This window comes from Phycodurus eques, chromosome 5, assembly GCF_024500275.1.
Source record: "Phycodurus eques isolate BA_2022a chromosome 5, UOR_Pequ_1.1, whole genome shotgun sequence".
In the NCBI taxonomy this organism is placed as follows: Eukaryota; Metazoa; Chordata; class Actinopteri; order Syngnathiformes; family Syngnathidae; genus Phycodurus; species Phycodurus eques.
The window spans coordinates 26,991,954-27,012,068 of NC_084529.1; the positions used below are offsets into that span (position 1 = coordinate 26,991,954).

Below are 20,115 nucleotides of genomic sequence, written 5' to 3' on the forward strand. Positions count from 1 at the left end.
ATTAAATTATTTGTAAGTAAAAATAAACAAACTAATCTTTGAAATGTTTATGCCAGTCTTTGTGTTTGCTCGCATGCGAACACACTTACGTGCCGCGCCATATCTCTCACACACACACACGCTTTGATATCTCATGGGAAGTTCCCCCCAAAAAAAAAAAAAAAAAAAAAAAAAAAAAAAAAAAACTTGCACCTGGCCCAAAACCTTGAAGAACAGGTCTGGACTGTTTATGGAAGAAAGACATCAATGACACGCAGCACAGCATATTTTGTAGGCAAAATATCAATTTATTAATAAGTTATCTTTACATTCATAGGAGGGAGGAGGAGGAAGGAAGGGAGGCGTCCACAGTCTTTTTCCTCTCATCATCATCATATTTTTCCCCCTGAAGTAGAAAACAAAAACAAAACACCTGCACCCCAGAAAGTCACATGAGGAGGCTAGATAAATAAGGCAACCTCAGCCGGACTGATTTGTTAGGGGAGGGCTTGCAAACAAGGCCTGTTGTTGGCTCAGAGCAGTGATTCACAAACAACTGGGCTGTGGGTAATCATCATTATCATCATACATTTATGATTCACTCAGTTGGTCCTGGTAAGATCCGTGTGTGTGTGTGTGTGTGTGTGTGTCTTCAATTCCTGCAAGCTCTTTGCTCTTCTAAACAAACCCAGAAGTCACACTGTAGATGTGGGAGTAAATTGAGATGTAATTATTTCAGTATATGTACTTTTTTTTGGTTGACAGTTTTCCAATATGTGGTTGGGAAAGCACTGCAATAGATTACACGTAGATGGAAAAGCCTCCTTTTTGATTGACTGATTGATTATTTTTTTTGGCAAAATCAACAACTATATACACAAGAGCGTCCATTTTGTGTCTTCACAGAAGATGATCACAGAAGTCAGTTTGAGTCCACGACTGAAAACGGTGGTCCCGTTCAAACACTTTATCGTAGGGACCGCGGCCCACGGCCCACTTTGTCGCGACCGCCGCCCCCGTTGGACAGAAAACCCTTTCCAGGACTTTTTGGGCCCTCAAATGTGCGATTTTATGGGGGTTCTACTGCCACCCCGCCCTCACGTGGACTCCAGGGGGTCCAGCTGGAAGACGTTGTGGTTGGTAGGGGTGGTGAAGTAGAGAGCCTGGCTAATGGGCGGCATCATGACAGCGGCGGCGGTGGGCCGGTTGTCGCACGGGCTCTTGAGGCCCAGCGTGCGCTCAAAGTCCAGCAGCTGGCCCATGAAGTTGAAGTTGGGCGAGATGTTGGACTTCTTGGTTTTGACGATGTCGTAGGCGTCGTTCATGGACAGCTGCAGTTTCTGCATCAGGTAGGCCACCGTCACCGTCACCGAGCGGCTGATGCCGGCCAGGCAGTGCACCAGCACGCCGCGGTGTTGACCTCGAGCCTCGTCTGGAAGAGAACAGGAAATAGGGCGGAACGTTAACATGTTGAATTGCTATCCATCTATATGCTCGCAAACTTTTTTTTTCTCTAACTTTTTAGCAAACAAAACATAAGGCATCAAACTGTTTGTGCATCATGATTTAATGCTTCAATTCAATTAATTGTGCTGCTCCTTCTTGTGTGCCAGCCTTGGCCACCTTAGTACACCCTGAACCGGTCGCCAGCCAATTGCAGGGCACATAGAAACAAACAACCATTCGCACTCATATTCACACCTACGGGCAATTTAGAGTCTTCAATCAACCCACCACACATGTTTTTGGGATGTGGAGGGAAACCGGAGTGCCCGGAGAAAATCCACGCAGGCACGGGGAGAACATGCAAACTCCACCCAGGCGGGGCCGGGATTTGAACCCCAGTCCCCAGAACTGTGAGGCAGATGTGCTAACCAGTCGTACACCGTGCCGGCACCAAACATCCAATCACATTAATTCACAGGCAATGTGGGTTAAGCGTCTTGCCCAGGGACATGATGATGACATGCGCTCGAGCGGGGATACGAACTGGCGACCCTCCGATTGCCCACGAATATATGTATTATGTGAGTATGAAACAGCTTGAAGTCTCTTTTTGGAAGAATAGTTCACTACCTGCCAAACTGCTGGTTGTTGTGAAGTGAGTTGAGTTGCATTCACTGCCCCCATACGGCATTCGTGGCTCAAAGTTTTGCCCTCAATCATGTGTCGAAACCTTGTAAGTCAGTCACTCGTATCTCAAGGCACCACTGTACACCAATTTTTCTCAAAATAATACTGTAGATACGTCGGGATGTGGAGAAGCTTCTTTGGAAGTATTGTGATGGGCACGCAAAAATTTCAGAGAAATAAGTAATTATGTACAGTTAAGTGGAGAGGTATTCCAGAAATCTGTTTCATTGGATATACATCTGTCAGTCACTACAATAAACTATTTTAATTTTTAAGACAATGAAATAAACTTTTATTTGATATGCATTAGCTTTGATGTCATCAGGCAGGATGGTGAACAGCCAATCAAAATCTATTTTATTCAGTATGAATGCATTTTGACATCAGTTCCTACAATGGACAGCTATAAAAAAAAAAAAAACAGTTTTCTTTGATAAGCATTTGTCACGATGTCAACAGTCACTCCAATGGATAGTTTTTAAAAAAAAAATATATATATATATATATATATGTATATATATATATATATATATATATATATTTCGGAACATTGTGTCTTTGACGCACTGCTCTCTTATCAGCGCTGAGAGGAGGAGTTGAGATTATCGGCAGCTCCACAGCACTCCCGCGTTACAGTACCGCGACGCGCTCGGCTCGAAGAGCAGCAGCACTAAAAGGTCCAGGCTGAAACCCGAGAGCAAAAAGCCGGACGGTAATTCGAGCGCAACAGGAAGGAAGCGCCATTGAAAGTAATCTAGGACATGTCGTGTGTGTGTGTGTGTGTCCATTACATGAACAAAAGGAGCCATTTACAGGCCCTGTTGACATCCTGTGGCCCTTGACAGCGCCCTCATGACTCTGGCTGCCTCGAGCAGCCCAAATGCCATCATTGTCACGGAAAGGAAGGCGCTAAGAGGCTACGCTAACACAAAACAAACAGGAATGCCAACATACTTCTTCTCTCGAACGTCAGCGGTTTTATCACATGATCGCTAAAAAAGCTAAAGTACACATTGGGCTCAATTCATATGCTGACACATTCGAGACTTTCAGAAATACTTTTTGGGAAGATAGGCCTTTTTGTGAAATATTATGTTTGGGTATTTTGGGATACAATATGAAGATTTTCCTGTTGTTATAAGTTTTGTCCTTTCATCTACATTAAGTCTTTTGGAGGTTCACTTTTTTTTTTTCTCCCATGTCCAAAATCCAAAGACATTTTGTGTTTTTTTTTTTTTTTTTTTTTTGGACAAACATTTGGAGATACGAGCTTTTCATTCAGTGACCATGGAGTTCTCGCTGTCACAGTTGTGGTTTTTTTGGAGATATGTGCTTTATACAATTTTCTTGCATCCAAAAAAGAAGAAATGTCATGCTTGGTCTTTTTCTGAAGATTTCTCCTTGCATCCACGCATAAACATTCGGACAGACATGCTTTTAATTTTTTGTGCATCTAAATCGCAAAGAAAAGATCACTTTTTGAAATTGTGAGTTACACACTTTAATCGGACTGTGACGTATTTATGTACAAGTTCTGTCCTTTTATTCACACAAAAATGTTGAGGCACATGCTTTGTTGCATCGAAAATGCAAAACAATTTCACATTTGTTCTTTTTCGGACAGAAATTTGGAAATACATCTTTTTCATTGGCCACCGAGTAAGGGTTTTTCTTGTTTGTCCGTTCATTTACACCAAAAATGTATTTGTAAAATGTTTTGTTTGTTTGCATCAAAAACCAGAAGGAACATCATTTACGTTTTTCGTGATACAAATTTTTTCTTTTTATTTATTTTTTTAAACCCCAAATGTCCTAAAATGGTCTTTTGTGTAGGTCTGTTGCGCCACCTGCTGTTTTGGCACGCGCTTAACAGCCCGCGAATGCCGACAGATGCGATTGTCAACAATTTGTAGTTCAGCGACAAACTTACCGATGAAGTTTATGGCCTCGGGGAAGAACTGCGACAGGTTCTGGCTCCAGTGGTCTGAGATGGGGATCTGCTTATACTTGAATTCGCCAGCGTTCTCAAAAAGGTTGGGCAGGTTTGGCGTGACGTTGAGGATGTACTTGATTCCGTACTCCTCCAGCACGTCCAGGTTGGTGGAGTCCTTGGCGCAGCCCAGGTACAAATGGGGGAGGATCTCCACAGGGAAGGACGACTGCAGGTTGGACAGTGGACTGCCATCTGAGTCGGTGGCGCTGCTCGGGTCCACGTCTGACTCGATGTCTGACGAGTCCGAGCTGATGCGCAGACCGCCCAGGCCCAGGACCTGCGTGGAGGGAGGGCTGCTGTCGGAGGAGCCGTCCAGGTTGGTATCGCACAGGTTGGGGAACTCTGCCTGGAATTTGTTGAAGCCGCCTATAAACAGAACACTTGTTAATACATGTCCCGTACAGCGCTTCAAAGGGTTCGTATACAGCCCGGGGGCCCTAGGTTTGCCCATTTGCTGGTGTAAAACCAACCCCTTAACCGCATCCACATTTACCATTAAGTTATGCTGGTTTAAAATAAGATGACCTCGACAGTTGCTGCTGGCTTGTCTAATAATAAAACCTTTCCTTGGAATTTTTATTTTGCCAACACGTTTCAACCATAAAGATATGAAAAATATATATATATATATATTTTGCTTATTTTCAGGGGGGAAGATGTCAAACTTACTAGCCTTTTCTCAAATTATTCCACCAAACTTGCTTGTTTGTTTTCTTAACAAATGAAGTGTATATCTATATATACATACATACATACACACACACACATTTTTAAAAATCCAACTTGCTTGCCTGTGTGATATTTTAAGCATAAAAAAATATTCTATGAAACTAAACTAAACAAATATATAGAAATAACTAAATATTAAATTAATATACCTCTTTTAAAATAAAAATATATCTACTTTTTTAAATATTGTTGGGTCTGGCTTTGAGAGTTTTATGAGTATCACAAGTTGGTCAGCTAATATATTATCACATCATACGGCATTAAAAGTGTGATTTCAACCAATAAAATGTTTCTTAAAATATTTTAAAATACAAAATAAAAAACAGACAATCTAGAAAAGTAACATAAAACATGTAATATTTGTAATGATAAAAATTGGGAAATACACAAAATTCTATAAATGTAAAATAAAACGTTTGTCTGATTCTGGCTGTTTTATGTGGGTAAAAAGGCTTTAGACTTCTTAGTAAATTGTTTCCCCCAAACAAAACTCTAAAAATATTATGAAAAAAAAAAAAAATGTTGGACCTGGGTGTTTATGTGTGTGTATAAAAAAAAAAAAAAAAAAAGACAAAAAGATTGAGACTTTTGTGTGTGTGAGTCATTCATGGGTAACTAGCCAGAGCAAAGTACCAACAACAGCTGACGAACTGCGGTCGTCCCGTGGGAACGATTCACTCACCTTCCAGGTAGAAGGCCTTGTAGCCTTCGTCCTTCATGCGGCGCAGCAGCAGCCCGAGCACGGAGCCGCCGTCCACGTTCTCGTTCCACTCGCGGCTGTACTCGTCGTAGAGCACGATGGTGGCGCTCTTGCACCGCCGCGCGAACCGCTCCCGGTCGGGTCCGTCGGCGAGCAGCGCCCGCACGGGTAGGTTGCCCTTGCGGAGGCGGCGCAGCATGAGGCCGGGCAGTGCCACGCTGATGGCTCCCTGGACGTGCGACGACTCGTACGGCTCCTGGCCGCGGCAGTCCATAAGCAGCAGCAGGCAGTCGCGGCGCGGCGCGTCCAGCTGCTCGCGGAGCCACGCCGACGTCTTGCTCACCGCCATGACCACCGAGTCGAGCGGCTGCAGCTTCTGCGAGGGGACCACGGGCTTGAACTTGTCCAGCATTTAGACGGGTCTCGGGAGGAAAGCGCAATTATATCAATGGGCGGCTGGGCTCCGTGTATCTCGGGAGGTTCTGAATGAATCCCACGGCTGCTTCCTGCTCATTCGCTCCGCTTCTTTCTCAACGAGCTCACGTCAGATAAAGTCCGAGGAGCTTGAATTTCCAACAAGCGTCCCGGAACTTGCATGAGTCTTCGTCCTCCTTCTCGCGCACTGAAGCCCTGAGAGCGCCGCCGAGCTCCTGAATGGCGGCGGAGGAGGAAGGGGGCGTGGCATCGCATCGGCATTCCAATCGCCAGCCAATCACAAAAGGGCCGAGTGGCGGTCGCCCTAGCAACGGTGGCCGGAAGGCGCGAATACCCCCCCTCCCTTTTCTCTCTATGTTGCCCCCCTCTGTGTTGATGAATTGTTAATGAGTTTTGTCATTCACAAAAAAAAAAAAAAAAAAAAAAAGAGGGAGAGGAATTTCCGCTCCGGATCAAGTGAGTGCAAACACGACGAAGAACTGCGGAAGGAAGGAAAGAGGGAGGGAGGACAAGGGGAGGAAGGGGGGAGTCAGCTTTCACATGCTGCTACAACACGATCCTATCACTCAAAAGTGTGTTGTTACAACACAAGTAAAAGGCAACACATGCAGCAGTCAAATGGATAAATACATGAATGAAACTACAGAACAAACTTATAAATTTTAATGATTAATAAATGATTGAAAGACATATTAAAATATTGAGAACCACCCCACCCCAGAAAAACGAAATGTTTTTGAGTATTTTGACCATTTTTCATTCAAGTATCCATTCTCTGTACCTATGTACTCTATTTATTTATTTTTTAGAATAAAAGCAAAATGTCCACTCAAACGTACATTGAAAGAGCAAATTCGCCGATAGTTACATTTTCCCAGAGCTGTATTCCAACAGGGATGTTTGATATGTAGGAGATTTGATACATACAATTTCAGTTAACACAATGACATAATTGTGAACAAAGACCTTTCTTTCTGAGGATAAGCGGTGTAAAAAAAGGGATGGATGGATGGATGGACCTTTCTTTGTGACGCACATGATGATTCGCAGATACGTCAAACCACCGCAGTGTAGCGCCAAGTACTGGCGAGGAGGAGTTACTCAATGTCAGATTTCACGAGAACCAGATACTTTGAAATAAGGCCGGTATCGGCCCGATACTAAGACTAATACTGGTATCGGTCCTCGTTTAATAGATACGTTGTCACTGTTCAACCAATGGACAGTTAGATTTTTGGGGGAGAGGTTCATCATACTTTTGCATAAAAAAACAGAAGAAGTCTCATGTTTAGGTATTTTGGCGGCGGGGGATGAAAATATATACATTCATAGATTTTCCTACTATTCTACAAGTTTTGTCCTTTCATCCTCTCCCAAATATTTCGAGGTATGCAATTTTTTCCCCCAGACAGTAATTTGGAGATACAGTATGTGCTTTTCATTGACCAGTGACCATGATGGCCCAACTTCAGTGGAATTGGGGTTTGTATATTTGATGACATCAGAGTGGCACTTCCTGTTGGAAAGTGGCCGCCATGGCCTTCAAATGTACCCGCAGAGGTCCTGGTCTAGTTCTGGTGTAACAAGCATGCCCCCACTGAGGGGGTCCAACACGGGGCCAGGAACAAAGCATGTGTGTGTGTGTTAGCATATGAACTGAAGTGTGAAGCGGTTCCAGCTTCAACGCGGGGCCCTTGTGAACCCCCCTGGACACCCCACCCCCCTCGTTCTCCATGCAGTGAATGGAGTCAAGCTGTTTGGATTCGCCTTTAATTCCATTGTGCTCTTTCACTGCTACTCCGTGCTGTCTGATACACTTTGACCTGCACTTTTTTTTTTAGGAATATTAGGAGTATTTTGGATCATATTTTTTACAAGCCTTGCACACAGATGTTGACTTTGGTTCAGAACCGGATCAGACCACTTCTGAAGACTTTCAGTTGATGGTTTCAAAAATGACATACATCGAATACTGTGGCAGCTTGACTTTTGAGTTTAAGTCATTCCAGAACTCAATTTACTCCATCCATTGTTGGAAGTGTGCGTCTAATCCTTACCCTTATTGAACACCACAACTTCCGCTGCGTGTTCGTTGCTTTTCCAATGAAAGATAACCAAAGAATGAACTCACAGTCATTGCAATTTGGTCTGTATTTATGTCCCAGAGCTCAGCATGATAACAAGACACACACACACACACGGAATTCCGGGGCCTTTTTTCCCTGCCCGAAAGTTTTCCCCTGTCACTAATAGACAGGGTGAAAGCGCGCCTCTGCCTCTCGGACCTTACATTTATAGTTCATGCTTAGACACTTCTAGATGTTGCTGCTGTGCCCACGCCCCATCTGGCTGTTGGTGATGAGCGCGGCCCAAGAGTGGGTGACGCAGGTACTCTTGCTTGTGTTGTCAAGAGCCTGACTTGTTTTCAGTTCGTCAGCTGTCATCAGGGTCCACTTCTTGCAACATCTCAGACCTCCTGCGACTTCTGCCCTTCTGTGACAAACAAGATAAAAATACACTTGTCAGCATATTGCCAAAGCATATTGCCAAAACGTCTATGTTTATGGCCAAAATCATATGAGAGTACTTCCCCTTCTTGCACACAATGTTAGCTGTTATGGTTATTTGGTTAACTAGAATACTGTATAATTATTTCTTTAGCTAGAACATTTTCCTAATTCCTACACCATCCATCCATTTTCCATACCGCTTATCCTCACTCGGGTCGCGGGCGTGCTGGAGCCTATCCCAGCTATCATCGGGCAGGAGGCGGGGTACACCCTGAACTGGTCGGCAGCCAATCGCAGGGCACATATAAACAAACAACCATTCGCACTCACATTCACACTTACGGGCAATTTAGAGTCTTCATTCAACCTACCACGCATGTTTTTGGGATGTGGGAGGAAACCGGAGTACCTGGAGAAAACCCATGCAGGCACGGGGAGAACATGCAAACTCCACACAGGCGGGGCCGGGATTTGAACCCCGGTCCTCAGAACTGTTAGGCAGACGTGCCGCCCTCAATTGACTCATATATAAAAAAAAATTTAATTGTGTAATTACAAAAGAAAAAGTGTAATTACTGTACATACTATTGTGTTCATGTGTTGATGTGCTTTTACGGGGCGTGGCTTAATGAGTGACGTCAGGAGCTGGAGTCGGGTTGGCCGGTTAGTCTGGGTGTGAGCGTCTGGGTTTGAGTTGTGGCCTACAGAAGCTCCCTGTAAGTGTTCTCGTTTTGTATTTGTGCGTTTGACTGTTCCATTAAAAAAAACTCCTTGTCCACATGAGTGGGCATTACAGTATAGTACCTTTATTGTTGCATTTTTTGCACAGAGCCAAAAAAAGAAAATAAAATTTAAAAAATCATGCTTGTAAATTCATGCTTGTAAATTTGGCAAAAAAAAAAAACCAAAAAAAAATTTGGCAAATGGTAAGTCAAGTTACCACTAAAAAAGTTTGAGGTTGCTTGATAAGAATTGATGACAAAAAACATATAAGTGAACCCTGAACTTTTGCTGATATCTGAGACTTTCTAACGTTTGTTTACTTTTTACATTTTTGTTTAGTTTTTGTTTATATTTTAGCCTTAGTTAATCCTTGTTAATTTGTGTTCACAATTTAGTCTTTGTTCACAAATTAACGTTTGTTTATATCTTACTCTTTGTGAACTTTTGTTTACAACTTAGTCGTCATTCGTAAAAGCACAGTGTGTCATTGTACGTTTCCAAATGAATTTAGCCTCTAGGGTCAATGGGGACTTCCGAGGTAATAAAAGTAGGACAGAAATCAACAACATTCATGTGACTGGTTCAAACTCACATCACAAAGACACACGCGCGCACACACACGAACCTGATTAGCGTGTGTATGGTGTGTATCTTTCGTGTGAGGAGACAAAGGACTTCCCCGTCTGAGACGAGCAGGCGGTGGCAAAGAGACGCGAGGGAGGACATGATTAGCTGCCAACAGAGAAAAGAGGGCGTGGTTGAACACACACACACTCACTCTTGCCCTTCCACGCCGCGACGGTACAGATAACGCGCACTTGTACTCTGTGATAACGACTTTCAATGCAAACACGTATGGTGGGATGTAATCGGCATGTAGATAAAACGACAGTGGTAGGATTTTAATGGGAGGGCTGATCATCCTAGACGGCAGAAGTAGCTGGGATCAAACGTAAAATAAGAAGTTGCGAGAGAATTGAAAACATTTTGTCTCAGTGGTTTCTCTCACTAAAAGTGTCATCCTGCTACTTGAAAAATAGTTTTGTTGAAGGGGATCGCTGCATCCCTGATCTAAGGGATGTTTTGTCTTGAGGGGGATTTGACAGAGCTGCTTCGTTGAAAAGAAAGATGGCTGCTAGGGCGGGGGCGAGAGGGGGATAAGGCCCGCCATTCATGGGTGTACACCTGCCAGAGTTGTTAACATGCGCGTGGCGCCAGGGGAGAGGGCTGAAGAGAGTACACGCCACTCGCCATGGCAACCGTCTGGATGGATGCGATGGGATCAAAGCAACATGGATGGCTCTGTATTTCCAAGCACGAGGATGCAGACTGTACCAGTTTGCATAAGCGGTGCTCATTTCCATGGAAGTTATTTTTTTGCCTGACTTATTGTGGTATGTGCTTCTAGAAACACAAGTGGACTTTCTCACGGGCGGGAGCGTCGCAGGCGGCACGACAGCCCGATGATATTTCCTTTTGCTCAGAGGCGTTTGAAAGCAGCTGTTTTAATAGTGTGAAATTTGTCCCTGCTCTTGCTTGTGGCAAAGGTGATTTCATCCTCAGTCATTTCCAACCACTCGAGATCAACAAGTGTGCCACAGGAAATTCTGCAATCACACCACATGGTTGGGAAATCAGGATTTATTGACTACAAATAATGTATCGTAGCTGATCTATCTTTGCCAGTGACATATAGTGAGAGGCAGAACAATTAATGCTCTTGCACATGATGGCAGAAGGGACAACTGTCCTGACCTGTGTATCCACCTTATACAACAGAGTAATAGCTGTTAACTCAAGAGGCCCAGCTGTCACACCAAGTGTGAATAAAAAAAAAAAAAGACTAGATCGTCATAATTTCAGTATACTGTACTGCGTGGCCAGCAGAATCAACATTTAAAATCTGAGTGACCCAAATTAGCATTGAACATATCAACAACATCCTTCTGAATATTCATAATAACATTTTGAATAGTTGGAATTTTCACTCAAGATCTCTGCATCAGAATTGTGACTAGTCGTAATGACAAAGACATCTAATTCATTTTTGCTGAGTCAAAACTGAATTACAGATATCTGCAATGTCACTTTTGCCATTCATGTGTAATGGGAGTTTCTCATTACAGATATCGACTATTCAGCCGCCACTAGCCACGCGTCAATTACAGATATCTGCATTTGAACTGTAGATATCGCTAACTCCTTTTTGCGATACTGTAGCTACAATTAGATTCCAACTCGTCATCATTCCAGTCACAGATATCTACCACTTCATTTTGCCTGGTGAAATTTTGATGTAATATATATACGGAGAGAACATATATGGATATCTTGAACTGGGGTGAATTGAAGATGAAATTATGACCAGTCAGAATCAAACCGTAGCTATCTCAAACTGGAGTTAGAGATATTTACAATTCTGTTGCAGAGATACGCAATTCACAAAGCAGATATCTCCAAATCAATTGTGGATATCTGTAATGGCAACGCCCATACACATGAATGGCACGGTTGACATCATTTGTCCGAGGTCAAATGTCGTTGCAGGTATCTGAAATGCTAATTGGGGAAAGGAAGAATGTCGTTACGAATATCTCAAATGTTGTTTTTGATTAGGCGAAACTTAATTACAGATATCTGCAACACATATGCAGGCTCGCTCTTAAATGTTAAGGCTTCCCATACTGTAGATTCCTTTTGTGGTGGTGTAGAGTGACATTTTTCTAATATAACATCCACTACCCATAAAAAGATATTGTGCTTTCTGGTGAAATTTTAGGATGAACCAAATAAATCCACTTGGACCTTACCGTTGAACTTGATGTCCGACCGTTCAATGTTTGAGTACTTACGATCACCTGTAAAGGTTGTAGTGCATTTTAGGTTCATCTTGAAATTTTACCCGAAAGTCGAATATCCCGACCTTTTTTTTTGACTAGTGCATGCGCCTCAGCTCAATAAAGGTTGGGAAACTAAGTAGTACTGTTGTTCCCTCCTGGTTGGGTCGTTTGCATAAGCAGGAAACGAGGGTGTCTCCTCCTCTGCTCATGTCGTGATAAACCTCTCCTCTTGTTTTATCAGGACGTGCCTTCTCCCGTCTGAACATTGCAGATAGCTCCACCGGCACTTTGGACTTTGTTTAACCTCCGAGTTCCTTTAAAGCTGACAGCAAGGAAAGCATCGAGACAAGACTTGACGTCTTGACAGGACAGGTAGAGCCAGATGGGTGGCATGCTAACCTTCCTGACGCTTCTTGTGGGATATTTGCAAGCTCCAAATCATCCCCGGACCTCACTTATTCAATTCTAGTCCTTGGTACTTTATTGTCCCGACGTGCTTGTGTGAGGGATACACATTGCCGTCCCTTTGTGTCCATATTTATTTAAACAGCTGCTTTGAAACGTATCTTTATAACCCAATTCTGGGCGTTTGCCGCAATAAATGTCCACCTAGAGAGTGGCTGCTGCAGGAACAGGGGTAGTAGCTTTGAAAGCCGACATTTTTCTGCATCGCTGTTCTTTAAAAAAAAAAAAGACTGACACTCCAATTTCCCGAAAGTGGTATCAGAGCCATAACAGTTCGCTTCAGCTATTGTCGCTGTCAAACAAATATTTTACACCAGGCGCCGGCGCTGAAGTCTCACATTTAATTATCTGATTGTGGGATACAGAGGCGACATGTCAAAACGCACACGGTTGTGGCGAACACCCCTTTGTTGGGTTTCGTGTAAGAAGGCATAGACGAATAACTGTTACGGCTCTCGTTTTGCGCCATCTCTGTGTGAAAGAGGTTTTAAATTGTTTTTTGTTTTTTTTATGATTCTTATTAAGGAGGAAGTGAAGCTGAAATAAAAGAAAGAGTGCAATAGTGTGTTGAGTGTAAGGCTGATACATATGTATATACATGTCTATATATGCTATACATATATAGACATACTGTGTATGTGTGTGGACTGACTGTTTCTCTCCATTCGTTCAAGCTAACAAGGCCATCCCTGAGCAGGGCGAAAAATTCAACCAGCGGTTGAACTTTAAAGTGTTGAGTTTATTGTGCAGTTTGTGTGAAGTATTGTGGTATTAAGCGAAACTGTCTTCCATCCTGAGGTGTGTGTTTTTTGAGTGTGTGCGTGTGTGTACCCTTTCTCATGACCCGTTTTTTTTTTTTTTTTTTTTTTTTAAAGGAAAAAGAACAATGAAAGACAAACATTTTGATAAGACTCATCAGGGCATCTTTTGTCTTATAAGTTGTGTTTAGATGCTGCAAACAGACTAGTCACGATTAGAAGAAATATCGAGACTTATGGTCGACAATGTAAATATTGCCATCTGGGAAAGGCATTACCTTCTTATAGGATCACATGTCATTGCACTACAATAAGCAGTTCTGTACAGTATGGTACACCAGAGCAAGCGTAGGATTAGGAAAGACGGGAGTCGCCGCTGACAAGTGTGCAACAACACAAGTGTTATCATGACAAGTACACACGCCTCGACGCATTGGAGGCAGAAAGTGCGATGTTTACTTTAAGGCGAGTTGGCGGGGCTGAGAGCGGGACTGAGGGCGGGGCTGAGGGTGGGGCTGGAGGCGTCCGAGCGGCTGTAGTCGCTGAGGGAGCCGGGACGCACGGCGTGGCCGGCCCCGCCGCCGACCCCGCCGCCGTGGGGCCTCTTGAGCATGCCGGGCTGGAAATCCGAGTGGCGCCGGGCGTGCTTCATCAGGTGGTCGCTTCGCATGAAGCGTTTGTCGCAAAGTGGGCAGCCGAACTTCTTTTCTCCCGTGTGGGTGCGGTAGTGGCGGGCCAGCTCGTCGGAGCGGGCGAACTTCTTACTGCAGTCGGGCCAGGTACAAGGGAACGGACGCTCTCCTGGAGGAACCAGAAATAAGACATGATTAGTAGGTGATATTAGTAGGGATAGTGGCTAGCATGTCTGCCTCACACTTATGAGGTTCTGGTTACCGGTCAAGGATGTACCCTGGGTAGGCTCCAGCTCACCCACAACCCAAATGAGGAAAAATGCTATGGAAAATGCTGTATATACTTTAAATAGAGTGGAGTGCAACAAGTGCAAATTTAAATAACCCAAAAAATCTTTTGTCACCTTCCAATTTCTAAAACAAAAATGTCTGTGAGTGAGCCGTTTCTTACTTCCTAATAACTCATAACCGCCCCCACACAGAATTACCCCACCCATAAGACAGAGCCAGCTAGTTAAAATGTGCTCTTTTCAGTCAGACAAGAAATGGTGTGTAAAGTGTACAGATATGTTCTTCAAACATCTGAGAACTATTTTAAATTATGAAAAGAAATGTGTCTCCCAATGATCCTAGGAGCTAAGTTGTCTGGGGCTTTATGCCCCTGACAGGGTCACCCATGGCAAACAGGTCCTCGGTGAGGGACCAGACAAAGCACGGCTCAAAGACCCCTTATGATGACGACAAAAAAATGGAGTCAGGTTTCCCTTGCCCGGACGCGGGTCACCGGGGCCCCCCTCTGGAGGTGGGGCTCGAAGGCGAGCGCCTGGTGGCCGGGCCTGCACCCATGGGGCCCGGCCGGGCACGGCCCGAAAGGGTAACGTGGATCCCACTTCCCATGGGCTCACCACCTGTGGGAGGGGCCAGAGGGCTCGGGTGGAGTGCGAGTTGGGCGGTGGCCGAAGGCGAGGACCTTGGCGATCCGATCCCTGGCTACAGAAGCTCGAGCTGGTGTGTGAGGTTGAGAAGTTCAGACCAGATATAGTCGGGCTCGCCTCCACACACGGCTTGGGCTCTGTTAAAAGTCCTCTTGAGAGGGGTTGGACTCTGTGGGGGTGTACATATTGCCACCCCGGCTCGGCGCCTGTACATCGGGGTTCACCACGGTGGACGAGAGGGTAGCCTCCCTCCGCCTTCGGGTGGGGGGACGGGTCCTGACTGTTGTTTGAGCCTATGCACCAAACGGCAGTTCAGAGTACCCAACCTTTTTGTAGTCCTGAGTGGTGTTCTGTTATTGGACTTCTGTGCCCACCATGGACTGTCCATAACGAACACCATGTTCAAGCATAAGGGTGTCCACACGTGCACTTGACACCAGGACACCCTAGGTCGCAGTTCGATGATCAACTTTGTGGTCATTTCATCTGACTTGCGGCCGCATGTCTTGGACACTCAGGTGAAGAGACGGGCGGAGCTGTCAACTGATCACCACCTGGTGGTGAATTGGCTCCGATGGTGGGGGAAGATGCCGTTCCGACCTGGCAGGCCCAAACGTATTGTGAAGGTCTGCTGGGAACGTCTGGCAGAATCCCCTGTATGAAGGAGTTTCAACTCCCACCTCCGGCAGATCTTCACCCACGTCTCGGGGAAGGCGGGGGACATTGAGTCCGAGTGGACCATGTTCCACGCTTCCTTTGCTGATGCGGCCGACCGGAGCTGTGGCCGTAAATTGGTCGGTACCTGTCGTGGCGGCAATCCCCGAACCCGTTGGTGGACACCAACGGTGAGGGATGCCGTCAAGCTGAAGAAGGAGTCCTATCGGGCCTTTTTGGCCTGTGGGACTGCTGAAGCCATGGAACAGTGGACCAGCTCTAGATCCTCGGCAGGGTCCTAGAGGGTGCATGGGACTTCGCCCCACCAGTCTACATATGTTTTGTGGACTTTGAGAAAGAGTTCGACCGTGTCCCTCAGGGAGTCCTGTGGCGGGTGCTTCGGGAGTATGGGGTGCCGAACCCCCTGATATGGGCTGTTCGGTCCGTGTATCACCAGTGTCAGAGTTTGGTCCGCATTGCCGGCAGTAAGTCGGACTCGAGAGTTGGACTGTGCCAAGGCTGCCCTTTGTCACCGATTCTGTTCAACTTTTATGAATGTTTATTGGATGAAGTTGAAGATGGAGTCTAAAAATAGACGCGCACATGCAAGAATGGATAAGTAAAAGTAGCGAATGGCATGTCGATCATTGTAATGGATTAAAAGTATCAATCCTTCTTCACATAAATACTCAAGTAAAAGTACAGTGCCTTTAAAGTACAAAGTTCAGTTTATCGAAAATGTTACTTGAATGAATGTAACGGAGTTAATGTAGCGCGTTACTACCCACCTCTGCTTGTAAGTAGTCAATTTGACACACCACATAGAAGAGTGCTGTTAACAACCCTGCCAAATTTGACAAAATTGTAAATTTGCCAAATATACAAAATGAGGCTTGAAAATCTAAATTGTAAAAATCTATCCTATGTCTCCACTTTCAAACTTGTGGGAATGTTCACGAAATGTGCTGAAGCCACATCCTGCTCAAATGTCGACAGTCAATCAAATAACACTAAAATGTCCTAACAAGTGAATCTTACTGCATCTAGGAATTTTCTTATGCCTACACATGCCTACAAATTTGAGCTATAAGACACCGAGCCACTTGAGAGTCAACCTTGTTCCTCTCAGTCTACAGGAGAATGGTATTTTTCCCTTTCCCTTTTTAAGTTGGCAATATTTATTAGTCTAGCACAACCTAACATTAGCCACTTAAAAAGCTGGACTATTAATAAACATAGCAATATCCACTGATCCAATGGCACTCAAGTTCTTATATAGTGGGGGAGGGGGGATTCATGTCAGTCACCCAACTACGTCACTGGACAGCCGTTTTAGCCACACACACCCAAAAAAATAAATATCAGGAACACAGAAATGGTTAAAAAAATAAAAAAAATAAAAAAATAAATTTAATGCTATATCTCCACAATTGAGTACTACATTGGTTCTCAGTCTTTACACGTTTTTTAAGCAATTATCTTCCAACACGTATGATGTATTTAAAAGAAATATATGATTTTACTTTACGTGGTCTTTAAACTAATTTAAATGTTTCTTTAACCAATTTATTACAAATGCATCCTCAGAGGGCTACAATAACGTAAGCATTTTTCCGTACATTGATTGGTCAGAGCAAGCCGAGTTCGCCTAGCAAAACACGTGCAGTGACACTAATACATTTGATAGTTTATTGATTTCACCAGCATCTCTGGCGTGTATAATAATGTATTTTATTTGAATATTTTGTTTTTGTCACATTATTAGGTAAATATTGATTCTAAATTGCTTTGGATGTCATATGTACTACAGTTACGTGCTGTTATATTGGGATTTTGTATGGTTTTGATGTTTTTTTTTTTTTTATAATTGTAACATGATAGTGGTGGGATCATGAGGAGGATTAAGTCGTGTAAAGCCCAGGTAGCAGATGCACGGTCCGCCACTGACCTGTGCAGTTAATAAAGGTCTTATGATGACCACTGATTATGAACAGATTACTTCTAATGGGAGTTTCCACTGTTTTCAAGGGTTCAATATTTGAATCTAAGGCACTTTCGAGGAATATCTGAAATCTAAAAAGCTGTGGCGTGAGTTCAAAACTGTCATTATCTTGATGCTGTTAAATTCTCCAGATGCATTCCCAATGGGCGCCCCGCCCATTTTCCAGCATGTAACTATCTGTGGGTCGACGCACAGGAAAGTTATACCCTCCCCCCTTCATTGGGCAATAAAAAGTGGGCTTTGACACAAATCTACTCGGGGCCAGATGGTACCATATATCTTGTGGTTTCGTTCCATTCTAATGTGGAAACATTGTGTATGGAGCCCTTGCCATGTTTTTTGCTTGACAATAAAGAGTCATGTTCCTCTCAGTACTACAGAGTGCATTTTTTTTACATGACCTTTATTACCCAACTATGATGCGCGTGATGAAAAAGAAGTAAAGACACTTGGATGTTCAAAGGTGCCGTGACAAACGAGAGAGAGAGCGGGCCTGCCAAATGCTTTCTTTGTTCTGCGCTTTCCCTTAAGGCCACAATGGAAACAGTTTCTGCTCATCATCAAACACTCCTCGTTAGCTACATGATGGCAACGTGTCACAAGAAACAAGAAGTTGGTACGGGAGTAGGCTCGTATGCGATCGCCCCACCGCCCTCGCTCCCACAACACTGCACAGTAACAAAACGTGCAGACAGGCAGAGCAAGTCTAGACAGCCCGGTCTGTGTTCCTGCCTCTGACGCCTCACCTCAGCTGTAGGCAAACCCACTCAGTCCTTCCCACTTCTGCTCCCACGGGCTCAAATAGGTCTATGTTAATTTTACGACCATATTTCCAGATGTTTATGACAGCCAATGCAAAGTGCTGGCGCTTCTATTCTGGACATAATTTAAAGATGTAAATAATCTGAGCCTGCAGAAACGTACTGTAAAATCGGGAGTGGTACTTCTATGGCCCTAATCTCATTGATGAACATCACGATGGTCTGATTTCATACCTTATTAGAAAGAAGAACAACCGGCACGGCCAACTGGCACTACATATAAAAAAGAAAATTAATTTTCTTTTTTTTTTTTCTTTTTTTTTTATATAAACGTGTTAGTGGCTAAAAAGTGGAGCTAAGCTCTGCAGGATGCTTAAGGCTCTGTAACCATGTAACAGATCCAACAGTATTAATATTTAACCAGACACCAGAGAGCCAGGCTGAGATGTCCCCAAATCCTATACAATGATGAAGCAGCCACGGTGAAAGCATCAGGTATCCAACGGCAACCCGCTGTGACGCTTCAAATTATTTAGAGCTTCGTCACTACTGGGGATTGATGGGCACGTTGCCCCTTCTTCACCTCACACCATGTAGCTTCTGGATGAGTTTAACACCAGACTTGACCTCTAAAAAGAATGTGATGCCCCAATTCATCATTGTTTCTGCTCAATGGGGGATTTTCACGAGAGGAACTTCCAGGAATACTAGACAGATTAGGGGAACAGCTACTTTGATCCGTAGTGGAAATAAGGCAACGGTCGGATGCAAACACAGCCATAAGCCAGTACCTTGTCTGTAAGGAATGAGACCAGACTTCTTCACTCGTTCCTTTCCTCACACGCCATGTATGGACAAACACGTATTTTTTAGGGTGGTTTTGGGTATAATCCGTCGATAAGAAAGCTTGCACTTTAAAAATAAAAATAAAACACTTTTTGACATATTTGTTCAAAGTATCAGTATAAACCGACAGTAGTACGTTAGTAAAATATTTTCCCTCTCCGGCCCCATGTTGTACCTCTAATTTTATTTTTAAGAAACCACCGCTCCCAAGGAAGAACAACCAATTGCAGAGAGAAGGTGTGACTGCTGAGGTGTCAATCATTTGCCATGCACTTGCTGGCAACCCCTCAGCCTCGTGCAGACATGCTTCCTGAGCTTTGGTGAAACTATGATCGAATATACACCTCCGGTTAGCAACAAAAGTTAAAAAGAAGAAATTGGACAGATCCAGAGACAAACTAAGGGTGAACATAGAAGTTGCCTTTCAGAGGTGGAAGAGCCACAGGCGACTTGAGAGGGTTCAGAACGAACACGGAATTAGCAACATGGCTGCTTGACAGGTAAGTTTATCATCTCTTTTTTTATTTTTAATTGGTTGTCCATTCTAAAAAATAAAACTTGTGGGGATTGGTCAAGTGAGGCTACATTCCAACTGCAAAACCCCTTTAACCATGAACACAATTTCTACATTTTATTTTTGTTGTTGTCAAAGTACTATTTTATTTGTGTTTAGTTTTTCATTCACATATATATTTGTAAGTGTGGTCAACAGCAGTTAAGGAATTAGTTATACTTATTCCAGATAAAGTTTGGAAGTGCATGCTTTTCACTGAACAAAAAAGTTATGTTGCATTTTTCCACTCCTTCCAACTTCTTCTGATCTACGCATGTCTTGGTTGGTTGTTCGCCATTGTGTCACCTGTTGCTTGGATGCATTTTCACGTGGTCTAATGCAATTGGGGTAGACAGTGATCTTTGCGGTCCTTTTTTAGTCAAAATGGGTCTTTAGTAACATCCATACACATGGATTAGTGGTAGACAAAGAGGCCAGCTTCCCTTACCGACACACACCACACACAC

At 43.9% G+C, this 20,115-nt stretch overlaps 2 protein-coding genes across 4 annotated transcripts in view; both read right to left on the reverse strand.

The window, feature by feature from the left end:
- Positions 1 to 266: 266 nt before the first annotated feature.
- dusp6 (dual specificity phosphatase 6) lies at positions 267 to 6,304 on the reverse strand. Its single transcript, XM_061675890.1, has 3 exons — positions 5,517 to 6,304; positions 4,043 to 4,471; positions 267 to 1,411 (listed from the first exon to the last, which is right to left on the reverse strand). The coding sequence occupies exons 1-3, from the start codon at positions 5,944 to 5,946 to the stop codon at positions 1,077 to 1,079; spliced, it is 1,194 nt and encodes a 397-aa protein (XP_061531874.1). The 5' UTR covers positions 5,947 to 6,304; the 3' UTR covers positions 267 to 1,076.
- Positions 6,305 to 6,391: 87 nt separating this feature from the next.
- Positions 6,392 to 20,115, reverse strand: part of klf13 (Kruppel like factor 13) — a 28,846-nt gene continuing 15,122 nt past the window's right edge. The window contains exons 2-4 of one of the 3 annotated variants that reach the window (XR_009768506.1): positions 9,828 to 14,066; positions 8,260 to 8,462; positions 6,392 to 6,448 (exon numbers count right to left, since the gene is read on the reverse strand). Coding sequence is in view for 1 of the 3 variants with exons in the window: in XM_061675891.1 (XP_061531875.1) it covers positions 13,726 to 14,066 (341 nt within the window). In the remaining 2 variants the exon portion in view is untranslated. Of the gene's footprint in view, positions 6,449 to 6,658; positions 8,463 to 9,441; positions 14,067 to 20,115 lie in introns of those variants that run through there. The other 2 variants (XR_009768505.1, XM_061675891.1) reach the window with 2 other exon arrangements.

Coding starts and splice junctions, on each gene's coding strand:
- dusp6 (XM_061675890.1), bottom strand. CDS start 5,946: ATGCTGGACAAGTTCAAGCCCGTGGTCCCCTCGCAGAAGCTGCAGCCG. Junction 4,472..5,516: donor CAAGGCCTTCTACCTGGAAG/GTGAGTGAATCG, acceptor TTCTGTTTATAG/GCGGCTTCAACAAATTCCAG. Junction 1,412..4,042: donor CGAGGCCATAAACTTCATCG/GTAAGTTTGTCG, acceptor GTTCTCTTCCAG/ACGAGGCTCGAGGTCAACAC.